At 49.0% G+C, this 20,762-nt stretch overlaps 1 protein-coding gene across 2 annotated transcripts; it reads left to right on the top strand.

Annotated features, from left to right (window-relative positions):
- Window positions 1-1,372: 1,372 nt before the first annotated feature.
- NUTF2 (nuclear transport factor 2) lies at window positions 1,373-20,641 on the top strand. 2 transcript variants are annotated; one of them, XM_080644578.1, is made up of 5 exons: window positions 1,373-1,468; window positions 14,053-14,180; window positions 16,481-16,552; window positions 16,632-16,730; window positions 18,931-20,641. In XM_080644578.1, the coding sequence occupies exons 2-5, from the start codon at window positions 14,082-14,084 to the stop codon at window positions 19,042-19,044; spliced, it is 384 nt and encodes a 127-aa protein (XP_080500704.1). In that variant the 5' UTR covers window positions 1,373-1,468; window positions 14,053-14,081; the 3' UTR covers window positions 19,045-20,641. The 2 variants fall into 2 exon arrangements, with proteins under 2 accessions (XP_080500704.1, XP_080500705.1); XM_080644579.1 differs by lacking the exon at window positions 1,373-1,468 and adding an exon at window positions 2,203-2,296.
- The last annotated feature ends 121 nt before the right edge of the window (window positions 20,642-20,762 follow it).

Here is a 20,762-nt window from a genome sequence, read left to right as displayed (position 1 = left end):
CTAGTAACAAGGTGGTGGAAGCACAGCAGTGCCCTTCGAGGCCAGCTGGAACTGAAACCCTTTGCCTTCAGCTATTGGCCAGTCTCTCACATGTCCCCACTCTTGCACTAGGAGTGAGGGATTTCCCAGGCTCAGACCATGCTCTTTAGTGTATCTTCTAGCTCCATTTTGTTGAAGGGACTGAACACTGTTTCTGCTTTGGCTCATGCGAACCTCTCAGCTGCACTCCCAGGAAAGTGTGACGGCCAGGACTTTGGTCTCTGGAGGTTATGTGTACATAGTATTTTTGCTTCTTGGGAGGACAGCTCAGAGCAAGGGAGGTCCCAGATGCACCACAAGCAGGACAATGTAGAGTTCTCACTGGCTGAGTAATAAGCATGAGGCAAAGTAGTACAGATCTGGAATTTAATAAGCTTGGCCTAGTCTTACCAGCTATCACTAGGAGGGTGGAGTGGGGTCGGTGAAGGTTCAAAACTCTTCTGGAAGAACAGGAATACTGGGAGATCTTTGGCCTGAAGGGAAGGTATGGAGCTGCCAGGGGAAGCCTTGTAGCTATTTCCCTTACCTATGCCTTCTCCCCTCCCCGCCCTGGTTAACTAGGGCATTTCCACCAACCCGCCTGACCCAGAGGCTGGCCTTCCATGTTTGCGTTGCCCAGGAAACAACTAAAATAGGCGTTGAAAGGGCAATCTGGTCATTTAAGTCACGGGGAAATTTGGGGTAAGCCAGTTACTTCTCTTTTCTCATGAATAAAAATTAAACACTTAGTTGTCTGCCTGTACCAAAAAAAAATGTTTTGGAGACTTTAGTTGTACAAGTCTAAGAGAAATCTTGTCTGCAGCTGAGCCCCACGTGAGGAACATTTGAGTCTACAGCCCGAGGAGAAAGTCTTGCCTGCTCGAAAGCCGCTTCGGGCCCGAATTGTGGTGGGCAGGGCGCAGAAGCTATGGATTCTGCCTCGGGCTAGCATTGAGCACCTCTCCGAGCACTAAAGAGGAGGGGGGTTCCCGAGCGGAAACAGCGCGGGGCCCTGGGAGGGACGGCTGGGCCAGCCTGGGGCCAAGCTGGGATCCCATGGAGGCGTGGCCAACCCTAGACAGCAGCGCAGCCTGGGTGGGGTCGGGCCAGCTGGAACCTGGTGACAACAAGCCCTGACCCTTGCCTGGCGCCAACTTTGGGTGTTCCAGAGGCTTCCGCTAGACCACAATTCTCAGGGGCTTGCCCCAGCAGCCGCCCTCCCTGGCTTAGCCTCACCTCCCGCGCTGCGGTCCGTGTCTGGGCCTCGGCGCATAGCACGCCGGGAACTGTAGTTCTCTCTGGGAGTACCTATGCCCGAAAGGAGCGCGGGGAGGACTGCGTTTCCCAGAGTGCAGCGGGGGTGGCGAGGGAAGGTAGGGGGGAAGGGACAGTCGGTCGCCGACCGCGCTGGGTTGCCGCCGCCGCTGCCGCCATCGTGCCAGCCCCTCGGGTGAGTGTCGGGGTTAGCGTGCCCGGGCGGGGGCTGGGACGCAAGAGCCGCTCTCCGGGTCGCCTGGAGCCTCCGCTGCGAGTCCCCGGGCGGCCCCTCCCCTCCTCCCCCCTGGCGGCCCGAAGCCGCGCGGGGCCGGGGCCATGTGTCGCGCGCGACTCCGCCTCCCGCCGGTCCTCTGAGGCGGCGGCTGGGGGAAATACCGAGACAGCCAGGCTTCTATCCAGGCGGTACCGTGCACATGGCGGGAGCACCGGACTGCGCTCGGATGGGGTCTTTTTCTCTTGTCCAGACCATTCAGATGGGGCTCTCCGGGCCCCGCCCCGTCTGGCCTAACCCGGCCTGCCCAAGTCCCGCAAGTTCTGCAGGCTGGTCAATGGGTCGACCCCAGCCCCACGTCCTGCTAACCACCTGCGAAGGATCCGGAGATGGGCAAGCATTCTCCAGCCCACTCCGGAGTCAGCATTGGGTAAGGGCGCCCGTCTGCTGCAGCCCGGGCTTAGGACTCTTACTCTGTTCCCGACCGGCCTGGCTGGGATGTAGGATGCTTGTCTACAAGCCCGCTGTGAGTGCACGAAGCCTAACTCCCCCTCCCAACTCTGGAACTCATCCGTAAGTTTTGCGTGGAGGGGAGAGTCAAGTAATCTGGAGTTGGAGGGAGTTTCACGTGGGACTTCACCCCTGAGCAGCCTTGGAAGATCTGGCCTGATGTGATGCGGCAGGTCCAGGTTGGATGGCTCAGCCTCCGCCCTTCTCTCTCTCTCAGTGACCAGTTTCCAGCTGTGGTGGGTTGGCCAGCCGTGTTAGTGGAGGAAGGAAGCCAAGGAGGTGAGGTTGGATGTCTGAGCCTCCAGCACATTATTCGACCTCCTCAGCACAGCCTAGTCCTTATACCTGCTCCTCCCAGAGTTATGTGCCCTCCTCCCACAGAGGAGAATGATTCCATAAGAATGGCGGTGATAAGGTGGAATTCAGAGAAGGGGGAATTCAGAGAAGGGGGAAGTAGAATCCAGGCCTGAGGTCCATGAACACAGTGCCAAACAAGAAACTGGACTGGAAACAACATTGGGGGTGAATCATATTTGGGCTGTGGGGCTCAGATACAGACTCTGTGAGGTCTTATGAAGCTTGGATATAGAGCTGAAGACTGCAGAAAGTCAGATTTCCCTTACTTGCATTCTCACTTCCCAGCTGCTGGATTGATTTGTGAACAGGCAGTAAATTGGTTGGGCTTTAGGAAATTGCCCTTGATGGCTCCAGTGACCCCTTGAGTTCTGGGAGAAGCGGAGTATCTAGCCATTGAGTAGTCCTCTGATAGGCTTTGTAAAGGTACTTCTGATTGAATGGTTACATAATGGACCTGTCCAGAGAAGACTATGGGATTTTGGGAAGACACAACTTGTCAAGCCTTGATTCCTCTGACCCAGTGTGGCTTCTGGGCCACAGTTCTCTTAGAAGAGTTGAGTTAGGCCCATGGAGCAGAAAGTCTCCACCTCTGGACTTTCCCCCCTTCCAAGTGATTTTTTTCTGATCATTGGGCTTTAGCCTTGGAAGTTTCCTGCCGTTGAATTGCTCTATCTAGTCATTCTCCCTGGTTAGGGAGGACAGGCAAGGGTTAGACTTCTCTGAACTCAAGCTTCCCAGTCCACCTCCCAGCACATGAGCACAGGGAAGTCAGGTTTATTCAGCAGGTTCAGGAGAGGCTGCTTTGCCAGTGGATGTGGGCAACGGAGGGACTACCCACAGGACACACATAGGATCAATGTGGTGGAATCTCTTATTGCTAAAAGCAGTTGTTTCGTGACTCCCTCTACATCAAGAATGTCAAAGCCCTCCGGCCGCGAGTTTGACATGCTTGTTCTACATTGTCTGGATTAGTTCGTTCTAGGACACAAGTTTCAGGTGAGCTGGGCTTGAGGCTGTGGGTTAGATTTGCACATTTTGAAGGCCCTGGGTGGCTTGATCACAAGAGTTTTCTACAAAGTCAAAAGATACTGTTCTTCTCCAAAGTTGCATGGAAATAGGAATTCATGTCCCTCCCACTCATTCCAGTCCTTTTAGAAGTTCCTTATAACTTCTGTGTCTGGAGTCAGCACACTATTGTTAGGCATCTTGATCCCCCAGAAGCCCTTGACCTTTCTGGAACTTGGCAAGCCATCTGGGTCTCAGAGATAAGAGAAGAACCCTGAGGTTCTCCAGAATCATTCTGCATCATCTATTCTTTTTATTTCAGAGAGTGGAAGGGAGAGGGAGATAGAAACAACAATGATGAGAGAGAATCATCAATTGGTTGCCTCCTGCATGCCACCTACTGGGGATCGAGCCGCAACCCGGGCATTTGCTCTGACTGAATCAAATCCATGCTCAACCGCTGAGCCACTCCCACTGAGCTGCATCTTCTATTGTCTGATTTGGAAAGAGGCCTGGCACAGTGCATTCGGGACAGTGGTTGGCAAACTGCGGCTCGCGAGCCGCAGTTTGCCGTTCTGTTGACTAATGAGTTTGCCAACCACTGCTGTAAGGCATTACCCTTACTCAGAAGTTTTGACTTCAGGTTAAAGACATTAGTACATTATTAAAATGTTTTTTAAGTATTTTTCCCTAAGGCAGTGGTCGGCAAAATCATTAGTCAACAGAGCGACAAACAGCGGCTCGCAAGCCTTATGTGGCTCACGAGCCGCAGTTTGCCGACCACTGATTTGGGATATGTCTACATAAGCATGGGGGCATGGTGTGAGGATGACTGGGTTCTGAATCAGCTCAAAACTAGGTTCCTAGGTGGTGTGAAGCCTTCCTCTCCACTCTGAGCCATGTCTCACTTGATCCTGTTGTCTTTATAGTTGGCGGGTTGGGATGGGATGAATGATTTAAGAGATAGAGAATTCTCAAATCTTAGAACTGGAAGGCACCTTATATAAAAAAATTCTAGGATTCCTTTACTGAGGCATTAGTATCTTCCTTGAAATTATTTTTTTCTCCTTTCTCACTAATGATCAGTTTTATTCAGCAACCATTCTTTGGGCCCTTTCTGTGTGTCAGGCTCTGGGCTGAGGCTGGAGGTAGAAAAATGAATCCTGTCCAGTCCTGGTGAAAGGGTAATGCTATGCTGTTTTGTGCTGAGGACTAAATTGAAGGGATCTACAGGGGCTCTTGGCCCTGCACAGAAGAGGGGACTTCTGAATGATTAGAGCACTAAAGAGAAAAGGTTGTTATTAGTGAGTCCAATCCTTCAGTACACAGAGTAAGGTATACCTCCAAATGGTGGGCCCAGGAAGGTCTGGGGTCCCTTAGGCGAAGCTGTCTCTACTTTAAATTGCTGTGGCTGTTGAATCTACCTGCTGTCTTCTACAGCCTGCTCTTCATCCCTTAGATCTCTGCTGGTAGTCTTCCAGTGTCTGGGAGTTTCACCAGCTTTTTGTGCTCTGTGGCCTTCCTGTTATTCCCTGCCTGGAGTCTGGGTTTCACTGAGACTCTCTCAGGTCACTTTTATTAAAATGCCCAATACTCCTGGAATGGTACCTATCAGGACATCTTCCCCGAGTGAGACAGAGGCACCCTCCCAGAATGAAAGGAAATAGTTCTTTTGGAGAGAGGGGTGGATCCAAAAAGATTTCCACAGGATGGGCATTGAAATGAAAGTTGGGCAGGATTTCTATGGGCTAGAGTTGAGCTGAACCTCTTTATGGGCTTTTTTCTATCCTTAATATTTTCTAGTGGGCCATTTGAGGAAGCTTGTGTTTTGAATTGAATTTGAGTTGGCTACCCCTTCCCCAGCATTGAGATTCTGTGATTTTCTTGCTTTGACCATATGTGGCAGGAATTCTTGACTCCCTCCCTGAGGGAGACAGCAGAGTGTGGGTTATCCCTGGAATAACTTCCAGGTCTTTGTAATATTCTGGTCAGCACCCTGACCATCAGTTCTGTGTGGCACCTTCCCTCTTCTCACCCTATCAACTGGAATGTGTCTTCCTCAAAAGAATCCTTTGTTTAGGTCTGGCTGTGACTAGGGAAGTGTCTTAGTGGCCAGGGGAAAGGGATGCAAGAGGGTCAGGGGTAGCTCTGCTCACTGACCCCAGGGCTCCCATCACTGGCTGATGGAGAACTTCCTGTGACTGCCCTGGGCCTTATTCCTTATTTGTTGCGATTACCTGCTTGGTGCAAATTCCCTAAGCTCTAGTCTGGAGAGGGGCCTACCTGGAGAAAGAGAACCCCCTTCAGAGAGGAATGTTTCCAAGGTGCCTGGGAATTGAGGGCTGTTTACCTCAGTAAACTGGGGTAATTCTGGAATGCTTGTTCCTTAAAGATTCAGATAGGCCATCGGAGCTACTGGATCTCACCAGGGCAGAAACTGCTGCCCCTGGAAGCATGTCTGTGTATAGAGACGTAGGTTTCACTTGCAGAGATGGTTTCAGGCCCAGGAGAATGGAAGTTCTCACTTGTTCCTATGATGTAAACCTGCTTTGACCAGCTAAGCATGCACTCAGTGGCTTTCTGTCCTGAGGGGCGTGGAACTTGCTGATTTTAGAGGAGAGAAAAAGGCCTAGGCTCCATTCCTGACCACCTCATTTTGCTACCTATATGCTTTTTGTTATTTGATGTTGGCTTGCAGCTGTTCCAGTCTAGGCCAATTTTGTGGACATTTTAATGCTAGCTATGCCAGTGGACTTGTGCAGCCTTGAATTTGTTCTTAACCTCTTGGTTTCCTCATCTGCAGAGCGATGATAACCATACCAGCTCTATAGGCTCAACAATGAACACACACAACTGTTTGGCTAGCAGGAGGCATTCCCTCCACCATCCTGGGGACTCTACGTCCATCCCTTTATTACCCTGCTTATCTCAGTCATAGAATGTCACGATGGTATTGGCCAGGCAGGGTGGTGGCAGACGATGGGGGTGATCACTTAGGTGCTTCAGTCCACACTGGGGGAGCCAAGTTCATGTGTACCTAACCAGCAAGTTCATAGATGGGAGCTGACTGGGTCAGGGGCCCCAGAGATCTCTGAGCCTCCTGGAAAATGGGAAGCTACTCAGGGACTGAGTAAGTGCAGAGCAGAGACCAGAATGCAGGTCTCAGATTCAGCTTCTGGGTTAGCCAGTGCAACCTGAAGGAGCCCTCCCTCTAGGCAGAAGAGGAAAAGGCCATCTGGGTGCTGGGGACACCTAGATCTCAGCGGGTGAAGTTTTTCTATTGCCTAAAATGGGTTTTGTCTTGGCCAGCCATTGGGGCATTGGATCTTGGCTAATTTCTCTCTAGACTTCTGGCAGGGGAGTGGTGACAAGGCAGTTGGCAGTCCTAAGTCAAGGCTTCTTAGCTCTTGAACTAGTGTTCACCTGGGACCTGACAGTGACTCTTTACAGCAGAGTCCTGCTTTATATCCTTAGTTGATTACCCCTAACATTCCACAATTATTGATGAGGCGACACCATGAGGGAGAGGAGGAGGAGGGGCAGGCTAGAGGCCAGGCCCTTGAGCATGGGATCGTGTGCCTGCTGTTTAGCCACAGCTGTCCTTCAGGTGACTGACCAGGAACTTGGGAGTGAGAAGAGGGAGTTGGGGCCAAGCCCCACTTGCCACACGCCTGACATCTAGGACAGAAAATGTAGGTGGAGGGGAAGTGGGTTACTTGGCCACTTAAATTGAGCAGGGTTTACCCAGAACTACTCCAGAGAAGGGATGGCCTCAGCCCCGCCTCGTACACATTCACAGACTTAGTTTTTGAGGGTTGAGCCAGGCACTATGGGAATAGGGATGCCCTTTTCGGGGACACAGAACATAAGCAAATACAGGGTGAGGCAAAAATAGGTTTACAGTTGTGAGTATGTGAAAGAGTTTATTCTTATATTATTTTCCATACAAACAAATGAAGATCTACTTTTGCCCCACCCTGTATGTAAGTGTGACAATCACATGCAGTGACAAGTTCTAAGGAAGTAATACAGGATGGTGAAGTGAGTACCAGGGCAGCAATTTTTGGCTGAGTGGTGAGGGTAGGTATCTATGAAGAAGTGACATTTGAGCTGACACACAGGTGACAAGGAGACAGGCACACGAAGATTTAGGGAGGAGAAGAGTGATCCAGGTAGAAGGATCAACAGTTGCAAACTTGTAGGGTGAGAACAGGCTTAGTATGTTCCAGAATCAAGAGAATACTGAGAGGCTGTAAATGAAGGGTGCAGGGGAGGGGGAGGTGTCAGTGGCAGGAGACAAGGTTGGACAGCTGGGAGGACAGGTCATCCATTAGAACTGGAAGGCACCTTATATAAAAAAGGATAACTTGTCAGTGGAGGGCCATAGGACAGGATACACGGCACCTCTCACCATGAAATCAGAGGGGCAGCTTGTTCCTGAAGAACAGACACCCTGCAGTGTCTTTCTCTCTGATGCAGTACACTGCATTTCCCCTCTCCCCCTGTAATTCACAGCTATGCTCTGGGTCCTAGATGTTTAAACCAAGGTTGACTGTCAGTCCCACCTGTTGAAGGAGTCCTTCCCAGCCTATGTGCTTTAGGTCTGTTTAGGGCTTGGCAGAAAGTAGGTGTGAGTCATGGCTGCCATTGGCCTCGAGTTCCAGGACCTCACTATGAGCTCAGCACATCTGCTGGCATTCCTTCAGTAGTGGGCCCTTAAACATGTGAGCATCTTTCTGTGTATCAGTCTGGAGTTAGTGACGTCCTCTTCCCCATCATTCCTGCCCCAGTCCCTTCCCCAGGTTCAGCCTGGCCATGATCTCTCTGCTGTGCTGAGATGGTAGAACAGGGTTGTGATTTTGAAGGTTTGGGAAAAAAGATCATCCATGAAAACACCTATTGTTTAGTGTGGAAATCTGCCTGGTGCCTTTGTTTGGAGGCAGAAGTCCTGCTTCAGGCCCACAACCTGTCTGAGAAAGCCAAGGTTAGAGATCGGGGCTTCAGCCCTATGTGCTATTCGTTTTTATCTTCAGAGCAGTTGTTGCTGGAAGTCCTGCCTCTTGAGTCCACTGGTTCCATCCGATTCTACCATCTGTTAGGTTAGTGAACTTGAGCAAGTTACAGTTAGCTAATCTCACTGAGCCTCATTTTTGCTCATCTCTAACATGGGTGTTGACTCAGGGTGTTAGGGATAAGTGCATGTAAAGCCCTAAGCATATTTCTATACCTAATACCCATTAGTGAAAAGGAGATGTTACCAGTTGGGCACTGCTATTTCAAGTTTTGTCCCTGGAAATACTGACTCAGAATTTGAGGATAAAAATGAAGTTTTTCTATTGCCTAAAGGGATCCCCTGAGCCAGTGGTTTTAACTTGGGGTCTATGACCCCAACCTGAAATTATTAAGAAGGCTGGGGCATCCTGCCGCTGTGCAGATTTATTGGGAGAGGGTCACAGTTTTTGAGACATTCTTAGAGGGTCTTTGCACCCACAGAGCCCTAACAGTCAGTGAAGGCTGATGCTCAGTGGGCAAGAGGTCATTGAGTTCATTCCTGCTCCTTGAGGAGCCTGGCCTCAGTCAGCCTGCGTACTGTTGGCATGGTCAGCGGCCCTCTTGAAAGAGCTGTAGGAGAAGCCGTCATGAAGGTCAGTCCCTATCTGATGTGAGGCTGCCTCTAAGCCTTGGCATTTTGTTTCCTTCCAGGCTGTTCTTTATTCAATCACTTTATTAGAAACAAGGTTTAGGGCTTACTGACCATCCTGATGAACATCCTCCCTGCCTGGCCCAGACCCCTCCCCTGTGTTGTATGGAGATGGGAGGGAAGCTCTGCGCCCTGCTTCTTTTCCTGGATTTAGGAATGCTGTCTCCTGGCCATGAGTTGAAAGCTTTGTGGGAGGTTTAGAATCAGAAACTATAAGTCCTACAATTTGCTGGGCCATGCTCTGTCTCAGGAGGTTGGGGGTCCAGTAAGAACCTTACTGGAACCCTCGCAGCCCAGTACTACAGTATTTAGGTGGAGGAGTGTTTAGGTCAGGAGCCCTGCTTGGCATTTTTAAATCAAAGGCCTCAATCCACATAATTGTGTTTTTTTTAAAAATTATAAGTATATATATATATATCTCCTATCTAATAAAGTGGGAATATGCTAATTGACCATCACACCCTCACAAGATGGTGGCACCCAGTCCCCTCAGCCCCACCTCATCCAGCTTCAGTCCCCCAGTCCCCTCAGCCCCACCTTATCCAACCTCAGTCCCCCAGGCCCCTCAGCCCCGCCTTATCCAGCCCCAGTCCCCCAGTCCCCTCAGCCCCACAGGAGAAGGCAGTTGGGGGCGATCGGACCGGCAGGGGAGGGCAGTTGGGGACAATCATGCCAGCAGGGAAGCAGTTAGGCATCAATCAGGCCAGCAGGGGAGTGGTTAGGGGGCTCTCAGCCTGGCAGGCAGTGTGGTTAGGCGCCAGCAGTCCCAGATTGTGAGAGGGATGTCTGACTGCCAGTTTAGGCCCCTGCGGGATCGGGCCTAAACCAGCAGTTGGACATCCCCCGAGGGGTCCCAGATTGGAGAGGGTGCAGGCTGGGCTGAGGGATGCCACTCCCCAACCCGCCCTCCCCACCCCGTGCATGAATTTCGTGCACCAGGCCTCTAGTTTAAATATATTTCTTCATTGATTTCAGAGAGGAAGAGAGAGATAGAAACATCAATGATGAGAGAGAATCATTGATTGGCTGCCTCCTGCACACCCCCTACTGGGGATCAAGCCCGCAACCCGGGCATGTGTCCTTGGCTGGATTCGAACCTGGGATCCTTCAGTCCGTAGGCTGACACTTTATCCACTGAACCAAACCGGCTAGGGCTATAATTGATTTTTACTGATTTTAGAGAGGAATTGGGGGGGGGGGGGGGAAACATCAATGATGAAAGAGAATCATTGATCGGCTACCTCCTGCAAGTCCCACACTGGGGATGGAGTCCGAAACTTGGGCATGTGCCCTGACCGGTAATCGAACCCATGACCTGCTGGTTCATAGGTCGACACTCAACCACTAAACCAGCTGACTGGGCTCCACATAGTTTTGAAGGTTTCTTCTCACACTTCTGGAAAACCCTGAGCTGTCCTGGGTGTGTTGATATGGTTTGCCCATGGAGTTGGAGCTCAACATTGGAGTCTGGGAAGGAGTTTGTTCCTGAATATGTGGAGATCTGAATAATGACTTTAAGGAAGAGCAGAGACTGACCAGGCAGATGAGGGGAGGGAAGACAACACAGTGGGTAGGCACTTGGTGAGTTCTCGTGTATTTGTGTGTGGAGCTGGATTGAGGTAGGAAAGAAGGGCTGGAGAGGCAGGGACATGTGTGGCTGGCCACCTGTGTTGCTTAGGGGCTTGGCCTTTAATTCAAAGGCTAGGGTGGTGCTATAGGGGAGGGACATGGCCAGCTTTGTTGTTTAGAGGTCAGGATGCAAAGGAGCAGAAAGAAAGGCATTGATCTTGCCCACCCGGGTGTGACTCAGTGGTTAAGCTTAGACCCAGGAACCCAGAGGTCACTGGTTTGATTCCCATTCGGGGGATATGCCAGGCTTGTGGGCATGCAAGGGGCAGCTGATCGATGATTCTCTCTCATCATTGATGTTTCTATCTCTCTCCCTCTCACTTTCTCTCTGAAATCAATAAAAATACATATTGTTTTAAAAAAGCACTGGCCTTGACCAGAGGATGAACTTGGAACAGGACTCACATCAATGAACCTGTTTTCCTACCTGTTAAGCCAATTGACAGTGAACTCTGACCACATGGCTATTGTGGCCATTACATGGAAATAAATAAATCATGGTCAAGCAGACCTTGAATGACGTTGGTATTGGCATCAGGAGCCCTGCTTGCCATTTTTAAAAAAATATATATTTTTTTATTGAATTCAGAGAGGAAGAAATATATATAGAAACATCAATGAGAATCATCGGTCAACTGCCTCCTGCACGCCCCCCTCCCTGCACCGGGGACTGAGCCAGCAACCTGGGCATGCGCCCTTGACTGGAATCAAACCCAGGACCCTTCAGTCTGCAGGCCAACACTCTATCCACTGAGCCAAACCAGCTAGGGCCCTGTTTGCCATTTTTAAAGCAAAGACCTCAATCCACATAGTTTTGAAGGTTTCTTCTAACACTTTCTGGAAAACCCTGAGCTGTCTTGTTCCTCAGGAGAGTTCCCTCTTTCTTGCCTTGACCCACCAGACCGAAGGACTTTTCTGTCCTTTTATCCCTCCACCCTCTTCATTCCACCACTACTTCTGCCAAGTAGTTTTTGTATAGCAAGTTATCACATCACTAAGAACAATATTGAGAAGGAAAAAAACATTGACACACTTCCTCTGCCTCACTGACCCACAGTGTCAGCACTTTTTTTGTCTTTGGATCATCTTCTAAATTGCTTCTCATCTTCTATCTCTGCCTTCCCAGTTTCTTGCCCCGACCTCTTTTCCTTTCCCCAGATATTTGCTTATGCTGTTTATTCTGATTAGCATATTCTTTCTCAAAGACCTTCCCTTAGGGCTGTCTAGCCTTGCTAAGGGCAGGAGAGATGGCCCTCATCCATTCCTTCAGCTATCCCGCTGCCCCAGAGCTCTCGGGCTGGGCAAGTCATCTTGCGGGTAAGATGTGGTGGGGTTGGGCTGCAGTGAGTGAGCTAAGCTCCGTGAATACTGGATAGAAGAGGCAGCGATATGAGGGGCTGTGCCCTGCCTCAAGTAATCCCCAGTTTGTGTGTAAGTACCCCTTGGAAATGTGACCAAGACAATACAGCTGAGACTAGCTCTTGGTCCTACGCTTTTCCTACTTGTTTATTTGTTTCTTGGCAGAGTGTGAACTGGGACATACCTTGTGTTCCTGTGTAACAGGCGTGGCCCGGTACAAGTTCTCTCCTCTGCTTATTTTAGACTTTCCTGGACATTTCTTAGTCATCCCAGCACTGAGCTGCTATTTTTAGTGCCACCACCTCCTAGGGGACCTAAAATAAAGCTGGCTCAGCTTCCTGGCTCCTCATTGGCTGGAGTGTTGGTCACAGGGTAGAAGGTTGGCTGGATTGAGGATAAGCTACTGTCCCCCTACACTGTCCCTCCTCACTGGCTCCTTTGGCCTTAGGTGAGGTCACAGGGACTGGAGTGAATTAGCACTTACCACATTGAGCTGAAGGCTTGACTAGGTTCCTTTAATGAGGCATCACAACCACTGGTTCCACCTCCATTTTATTGGAGGAGGAGGAGGAAGAGGCTAAGGCCCTAAGAAAGGTAGTAACTTGCATCATCTCCTACCAATGTTAATGGTTGTCTGCCAGGGTTGAACCCACCTTCTCACTGCTTTGGTTTAGAGTCCTGTTATCAGGAGAGAGGGGCTGGCTCCTCCAAAATCAGACCACTATGGAACAACACATGGGTCTGTTGTCATGGGATCCTGCAGTGAGATGTGGACCTCCTTACCCAGGAGGGGCCTAACAAAACCAGAGTGATTCTCTCATCTAACACCCTTGAGGCGTGGTGTCTATAGCTGGGCGGGTGCTTCCTCTTCCCCTCAGAAATTAGAGAGGGACAGCCCCTTCCTAACAGAGGGAGTGCTAAGAGATGGGAGATGTGAAGAGATGAAATGTTTCCCCCACATAGCTTCCATTTCCCCTCCTCACATCCCTCATCTATTACTTTGTGATCCCCTGAACTCATCCCTATCTCTGAAGTAGGTAGGGGTCACCCGCATCAATGAAGAAATGCCCCAGAAAGGGCCAGGGATTACCTGGCCTCAAAGATGTAAATTGCCCCCTTAAGACTAAGGTGAGCCCTAACCGGTTTGGCTCAGTGGATAGAGGGTCGGCCTGCAGACTAAAGGGTCCCAGGTTCGATTCCGGTCAGGGGCATGTTCCTTGGTTGCGGACACATCCCCGTAGGGGTGTGCAGAAGGCAGCTGATTGATGTTTCTCTCTCATCGATGTTTCTAACTTTCTATCCCTCTCCCTTCCTCTATGTAAAAAATCAATAAAATATAAATAAAATAAAAAGACTAAGGGGAGTCTTTTTGTAGCAAGTGGGGCCTTGAAGAGCCATCTTCCCTCCACCGGCCAGTAAAGCACTGGGGCAATGTTCAGGCACTGTGGGCTGAGTCCCAGCAGGACAAGGAGGGAACCTGAGGGCTGTAATAGAAGACACTTATTACACAGGCATCGTAGTTTCTGGCCTGCAAAGTGGGAAGAAGAGCAATAACTTTTGTCTTGCAGGTTGTTGAGAGGATTAAATGAAAAGCTGTGGTGAGACTGTTTAGCTCCTCCCTAAAGGTCCATCCCCTTATTGGGCATTGAAGGACCTGTTCTCATTTTCCTTTGGCTCCACCCTCAGTACCCATCCCGGGTGCTCCACGACCCTGGCACCTCTCTGTCTCATCAACCAGAGCTTCTCAAAGGAGAGGCTGAGTCTGGCCCACCTCTGGGCTCTCTACACTGGTCTGTACTGGGAGAGGTCTCCTACCAGTTCCCTGGGGCCTCTCCATGTTCCCTGTGTGAACAGACCTCAGCAAAGAATGTCCTGCTCAAGGAGGCCAGGGAGGGGTGGGGGTCAGTAAAGAGATAGATAGCAGCTGGCTACATCCTGGTCCGGCAGTACCAACGCTTTCCTCCCTGTCTTGCTGGTCTTGCAGGTTTCAACGAGGCTGGGTGACGCTCCAGAATGGGAGACAAGCCAATTTGGGAGCAGATTGGATCCAGCTTCATTCAACATTACTACCAGTTATTTGATAATGACAGAACCCAACTAGGCGCAATTTACGTAAGTCTCCAGCTCTAGAAACGTGACCCCAGGGGATTAGTTTAGGTGTGTTGGCCACTTTGTCCAGGTCACAAGTTCTGGCAGCCCTCACTGGATTTGGCTGCACCCTTCTGAGCTCCCCATGGGAAATGGGGCCTGAAGTCTGGTCCAGCTACTTGGTTTACACATTCTCTTCTGTCATGTTCCACAAAATAAGGATTCTGATACCCTGGGCAGGGTGTTCTAGGCTGGCCATCATGGTTCTGGAAGTGCCAGTGTTCTAAATCAGGTGGCAGCAGACAGAGGCTAGGGCTCACGGTGCCTTCTGGAGGTAACAGCCATGAGCGTTATCAGTGCAAAGCTGTGTTCTGGAGGCCCCAGGTCTGGCTTCCTTTTGGAGACCAAAAGTGCCTGAAGGCTCATGGGAAACAAATGGGGTTAGCCCAGAGAGACTAGTATGTCCCTTGAAAAACCCTTCTGTGCAGGCATTGTTTGCTGCTATTTTAAAGGAGATCACATATACCAAGAGCTACTTGTATTTGACCTTCCCAAGACTTGGTCAAAGAAATATGATTGATCAGGCCTTGTCTAGCAGGTCTGCCCAGGATAAGAGTGATAGGAGTCATCCAGCAGACTCCTGTCTCTCCATCCAAAGAATCAGGGTTCATTGAGAAATTTTGGAGAAAAGAAAGGGATCTTACCAGTGGAGGGCCAAATCCAGCACAACTATTATTTGATTGTCATCATCATAGATCAAGAATTTAAATAAAAAGCTTGAATTAATTTGACTTTGGGATCTTTGCCTTGTTGCTTCTTTATTTATTTAAATAATCTTTATTTATTGATTTGAGAGCGAGAGGGAGGAGGGGAGAGAGATAAATATTGATTTGTTGTTCCACTTATTTATGTACTCATTGATTGATTCTTTTTGTTGTTGTTGTTGTTCATTGGTTGATCATTTGGGGCTGGGGGGGGGGGGGCTCGTCTGGGATATGAACATTGGTTGATTCTTTTTTTTTTTTTTTTAAATATATTTTATTGATCCTTCACAGAGAGGAAAGGAGAGGGACAGAGAGCCAGAATCATCGATGAGAGAGAAACATCGATCAGCTGCCTCCCGCACACCCCCCACTGGGGTTGTGCCCGCAACCAAGGCACATGCCCTTGACCGGAATCGAACCCGGGACCCCTCAGTCCGCAGGCTGACGCTCTATCCACTGAGCCAAACCGGTCTCGGCTTGGTTGATTCTTGTATGTGCTTTGACCAAAGATCAAACCCCCAACCTTGATGTATTGGGATGACCTCTAACCAACTGAGGTACCTTGTCAGGGTGCCTCCTTACTTCCTAACTTCAATTGAAGGATGCCTGACCCAGAGAAGAGAGTTAGCAAAATCCTAAAAGTACACTTTATGTATGTCATTTTATATAATCCTCAGCATATGGTCCCCTTTGAATATCAGGAAACTGAGACTTGGAAAAATAAGTAACTTGCGTAATGTCACAGCTGGTAAATAGCAAAGGCATTTTGAGTTCTGCCCCTGAAGGCTGTGGCAGGGATCTGGAAGGGAGAGGCAAAGCTAGTTGGTTGCCTTGGGAGGCCTTGTCAATTTCCATCTCTCCTTGACCACCTGGGAGCTCCCATGGAAGAGCCTCAGTGGAAGTCAGCCTAAGCCCTATAGATGGTGATAAACATATGTTTTCAAATTATTATTATTTTTTTAAAATATATTTTATTGATATTTCACAGAGAGGAAGGGAGAGGGATAGAGAGCTAGAAACATCGATGAGAGAGAAACATCGATCAGCTGCCTCCTGCACACCTCCCACTGAGGATGTGCCCGCAACCAAGGTACATGCCCTTGACCGGAATCGAACCTGGGACCCTTCAGTCCACAAGCCGATGCTCTATCCACTGAGCCAAACCGGTTTTGGCTCAAATTATTTTTGATGATTTCTCTGGGACTGGTGCTGATTGACCACACAGTAGGATGGCTTTTGGCTGAGCCTTGGCCATATATGGCCAGCCTGGAGCTCATGCATATCAGAGGTCATATGGCTTGAATAAAAACTTCAAAATTGATTTATTTAATAAGTTTATATTTTGTTAGTTTTTAGAGCCTGACCTCTGGGACGATGGGATATAATTAAAGTTAGTAGTAGTGTAAAGTTTAGAAGCTATCCTCATTTTCTTTTGTTACAGGCAGGGAAACTGAGGCGTGAACTCATTCCTAAAAAAAGATTTATTTTTAGGGTCTGTTCAGGGCCTCAGAGATACTTTTGGTGCTCTGAGACCCTGACCTCAGGTTTTCTGGTTTTCAGATTGACGCATCATGCCTTACGTGGGAAGGACAGCAATTCCAGGGGAAAGCTGCCATTGTGGAGAAATTGTCTGTAAGTAAGAGCCAGGGTGGGGCTGCAGGCATCTCCTTCCCTGCTGGCCCCAGCTCACTACCCTCCTTTTCTCTTGCAGAGCCTTCCGTTCCAGAAAATCCAGCACAGCATCACGGCACAGGACCACCAGCCCACGCCAGATAGCTGCATCCTCAGCATGGTTGTAGGCCAGCTTAAGGTAATAGTGCTGCTAGGGAGAAGTGGGCAGGCAGAGGAGATTCCTGCGCTCCTGCCTTCCCTGTGATGTGTGATCTGCTTATCAAGGGACACGCAGACAGAGTGACTATCTAGAGTTGTGCTGTTCAATATAACAGCAACCAGCCACATGTGGTAATTTTTTTTTAATTTAAAGACTTTTTATTGATTTTTAAAGCATTCTTTTTTTTTAATATTTTATTGATTTTTTTTTTACAGAGAGGAAGGGAGAGGGATAGAGAGTTAGAAACATTGATGAGAGAGAAACATCAATCAGCTGCCTCCTGCATACCACCCACCGGGGATGTGCCTGCAACCAAGGTACATGCCCTTGACTGGAATCGAACCTGGGACCCTTCAGTCTGCAGGCTGATACTCTAACCACTGAGCCAAACCAGTCAGGGCTAAAGACTTTTTATTGATTTTTAGAAAGAGAGAAAGTGGGGGAGAGAGAGAGAGATTTATGTGAGAGCAAAACTTCAACCCTCCACCCCCCAGTAGGGGGTATTGAACCTACACCAAGGCACATGTCCTGACAGGAAATTGAACCAGCAACCTTTCGGTACAAGAAGGATGCCCAGCCAAGTGAGCTACACCCGCCAGGGCCAGATGTGGTCATTTAAAAATTACATTAATTAATTAATTACATTAAATAAAATGTAGTCTTATCAGTTACACTAGCCATATTTCAAGTACTCAGTCACTATGGCTGCCTATTGGACAGCACAGACAGAACATTTCTGTTATTGCAGAAAGTTCTAGTGGACAGCACTGATTTAGAGCCTTTTTAGAAAAGGGACAAGAGGTATAGGAGCAGGATGAAGCTGTGGTGCCAATCCACTGGGTCTTCATATTACCCCAAGGTGTAGGTGGGCCTTCTGTAGGCAGTTGACCCTGAACCAGTGAGCTGGGTGCCAAGTAGCAGTCCCCTACTGGAGTCCATGCTGCAACTCCCAGAACTGGCTGCTGACTCCTCTACCTGCTGAGCAAAGCAGGTTTTGGGAACTCTTGCATCTGTACATTTTTCCCTTCTCCTTCTTAAGACCTGTCATCTTCAAAATCTTCCTGTGGCCCCTCAGCACCTCCACCCCAAGAACTCTCCCAGAATCTCCTACCTCTTGTGCTTTAGCAACTGAAGCCAAATTCTTGGTTTCTAAAAAGCCTCTCTTCCTTCTCAAAGCAGAATAACTTGGCTGTTCCTTGACAAGGTCCCAGTGTCCTAGGACTGTCATGATGGGGCTCAGAATAACAGTCCCTCTCCCTAAGCTAGCCAGAGTGTCTAATACAAGGGTTGAGGGAGGGGCTCCCAAGGCTCTGCAGTGGACTCTAAGAGACCTGACTTCTGGCCTGGACTTCCCCTTCAGTTTTTCCTGCCTGTCCAAGATGCCCTGCCCAGACTCTATGCTCAAATAGGCCCTTGGGCCCAGCTGGTGTGCCTCAGTTGGTTGAGTGTCATCCTGTGCACAAAGAGGTCAGGGGTTTGATTCCAGGTCAGGGTATATACCCAGGTTGCAGGCTTGATCCCCAGTGGGGGTGTGCAGGAGGTAGTTGATCTCTCTTACTGATGTTTTTATCTCTCCCTGTACCTTCCATCTCTTCCTCTCTCAGAAGAAATAAAAGTCGCCCTAACTGGTTTGGCTCTGGATAGAGCGTCGGCCTGCGGACTGAAGGGTCCCAGGTTCAGTTCTGGTCAAGGGCATGTACCTTGGTTGCGGGCACATCCCCAGTAGGGGCTGTGCAGGAGGCAGCTGATCGATGTTTCTCTCTCATCAGTGTTTCTAACTCTCTAATCCCTCTCTGTAAGAAAAAAGAAAAATATATATATTTTTAAAAACAATAATGAAAGTCAATAAAAAATATATTTATAAAAAATAGGCTCTTAGGAGGTTCAGAACCCTGCTAGCGGTTCTCAACCTGTGGGTCGCAACCCACAGGTTGAGAACCGCTGCTGTAGAGCCTAAGACCATCGGAAAACACAGATATTTACATTACGATTCATAACAGTAGCAAAATTACAGTTATGAAGTAGCAACGAAAATAATTTTATGGTTGGGGGTCACCACAACATGAGGAACTGTATTAAAGGGTCGCGGCATTAGAAAAGTTGAGAACCACTGCTCTATGTGCGAGTATTTCTGATCTCTATGTGGCCCCCTTACTGAATCATTTTTCTCTCCTTACAGGCCGATGAAGACCCCATCATGGGGTTCCACCAGATGTTCCTATTGAAGAACATCAATGATGCTTGGGTTTGCACCAATGACATGTTCAGGCTTGCCCTGCACAACTTCGGCTGACCTCCTCCCAGCCAGGCACTCATGCTGTTTCCTCCTCCCTCCTCTTCCAGATACTATTCACACTCCTCCAGATGCTCCAAATATCATACACAAATGAGCAGGACCGAGGTGGGAGCGGGCGCAGTGCGCTGCTGCTACCTAGGTATTGTGCATGATGTTTGGACGCTAGACTAGTTACATCTGACAGGAGAAGTTTGTGTTGTACCAGCGCATGCCTTGGAAAGACTTAAGTAATGCAAAAGGTTGTCTTTTTTTTTTTTTTTTTTTTTAATCTACTGACAAGTTGCTCTAGTAACCCAAAGAAGTGAAGGAGAAAGCAGCTGCCTCACCATCCAGATATTGATTTGTTCAGATGTTTCAATGCCTCATGATACAATAAAACCACAAAAATTTTCTTAACAGTTTAAATTGTTTTAATTAGTTTAATAGTTGGCTGGACATCTATAACTACCCTGCCCCATTGGCTGTCACATGTCTCACTCTCACATCTCTACCCCAACTCAACAATACCTATTGCAAGGAGAAAACTGCTGAAGCAGCATTCCCAGCTAGTTTCTGTCAGAAGCCCAGGGCATAGTGTTGCCCTCCCCAACCCACCTGGTCTTGGGAAAGTGAGCTGCAGACAGGGAGAGCTCATGCCTGACCTGAAGTTTCATTTGCACTGAAGCCTCTGCAGTCAGTTCTGACACATCCTGTGACCTCTACTCTGGTTAGGGTCAGGGCTCTAGTATCCAGACAGGTGACCCAGAATCCCACAACATGGAGACGCCTTGGCAAAAATGGCCCATCAGGTTCAGACCCACAGAGCAAAATTTGAGGGAGAGGGGCCTATTTTATCCCCAGAAGGGTTAGGATCACACAGGGTAACCCCAAGCCAAGAACAGGGCAGTTCGAATCCTATACTACCTGCTTTGAGCAATGTGGTACAATTCAGATCCTGTACCACATTGCTCAATGGCAAGTGCCTATAGATCCAGGCCTGGTTGGTTGGAGTATAGCCTTAGAGCTATGCAAGAAGGCAGTCTGAGTTTGAGGGATTTGTGCTCTAGGATTTCTCACCTTTTAGACCTTTCTGCAAGGCATCTCTAGGCCTATTCCTTTCCTAACACACAGCTTCTCTCACTGTCTTCAAATTCTTTAGCTATTGGGGCAGTTTATGCTCCTCAGTTTTGGAGACAAAGGCCTTGCCCATGGCAAATCTAGCCCTGAGACCTGGTGGCAAGGTAGCAATCAGGCTAGAACCAAACCCAGGACTTGGGCTGGTGCCCTGTTAGGGGTTTTAGGATTGGTGAGGCACCACAGCTATGCCTGACCTGTACCCCTCCCCCCCCCCTTTCCCACTACTGAATGGAGGCCAAGGACTTTCTCAGACGCTGAGATATTGCCTGGCTATACTGGGCACAGGCTGGATGTGTGCTGTTTGAGAGTATTTTCAGGAGATTTCAGTGGAACTCATACCTAGGCTACTGTGTATTTGGGGGGTGGGAGAGAGAGGTAGGTGCTTGCTGCCTCTTAAACCACCTTGTATAAAATCTGCAATACAGCTGCTTCCATGTACCTGTGCCTGAAATGTCTGCAATAAAGAGGTCTTTGTTAACTGGTTTCTTTCTTCCTGCCTGAGGGTCCTAGGTTGGGCAAGGGGATGCTGGAGGGCTATTAGGAAACAATGATGGTTTTGGTGGGGCTATCGTGATCTTGCAATTCCTGGACCCATTGAC

This window comes from Plecotus auritus, assembly GCF_963455305.1.
Source record: "Plecotus auritus genome assembly, chromosome: 10".
Classification (NCBI taxonomy): Eukaryota; Metazoa; Chordata; class Mammalia; order Chiroptera; family Vespertilionidae; genus Plecotus; species Plecotus auritus.
The sequence above is the reverse complement of the archived record's forward strand: the minus strand, read 5'-3'. Positions and strand labels throughout refer to the sequence as shown.

Bases quoted from the DNA above. Each gene is read 5' to 3' on its own strand.
- NUTF2 (XM_080644578.1), top strand. From the start codon at position 14,082: ATGGGAGACAAGCCAATTTGGGAGCAGATTGGATCCAGCTTCATTCAA. The intron at 16,553-16,631 runs GTAAGTAAGAGC...TTTCTCTTGCAG, and splicing joins CCATTGTGGAGAAATTGTCT to AGCCTTCCGTTCCAGAAAAT. The intron at 16,731-18,930 runs GTAATAGTGCTG...CTCTCCTTACAG, and splicing joins TGGTTGTAGGCCAGCTTAAG to GCCGATGAAGACCCCATCAT.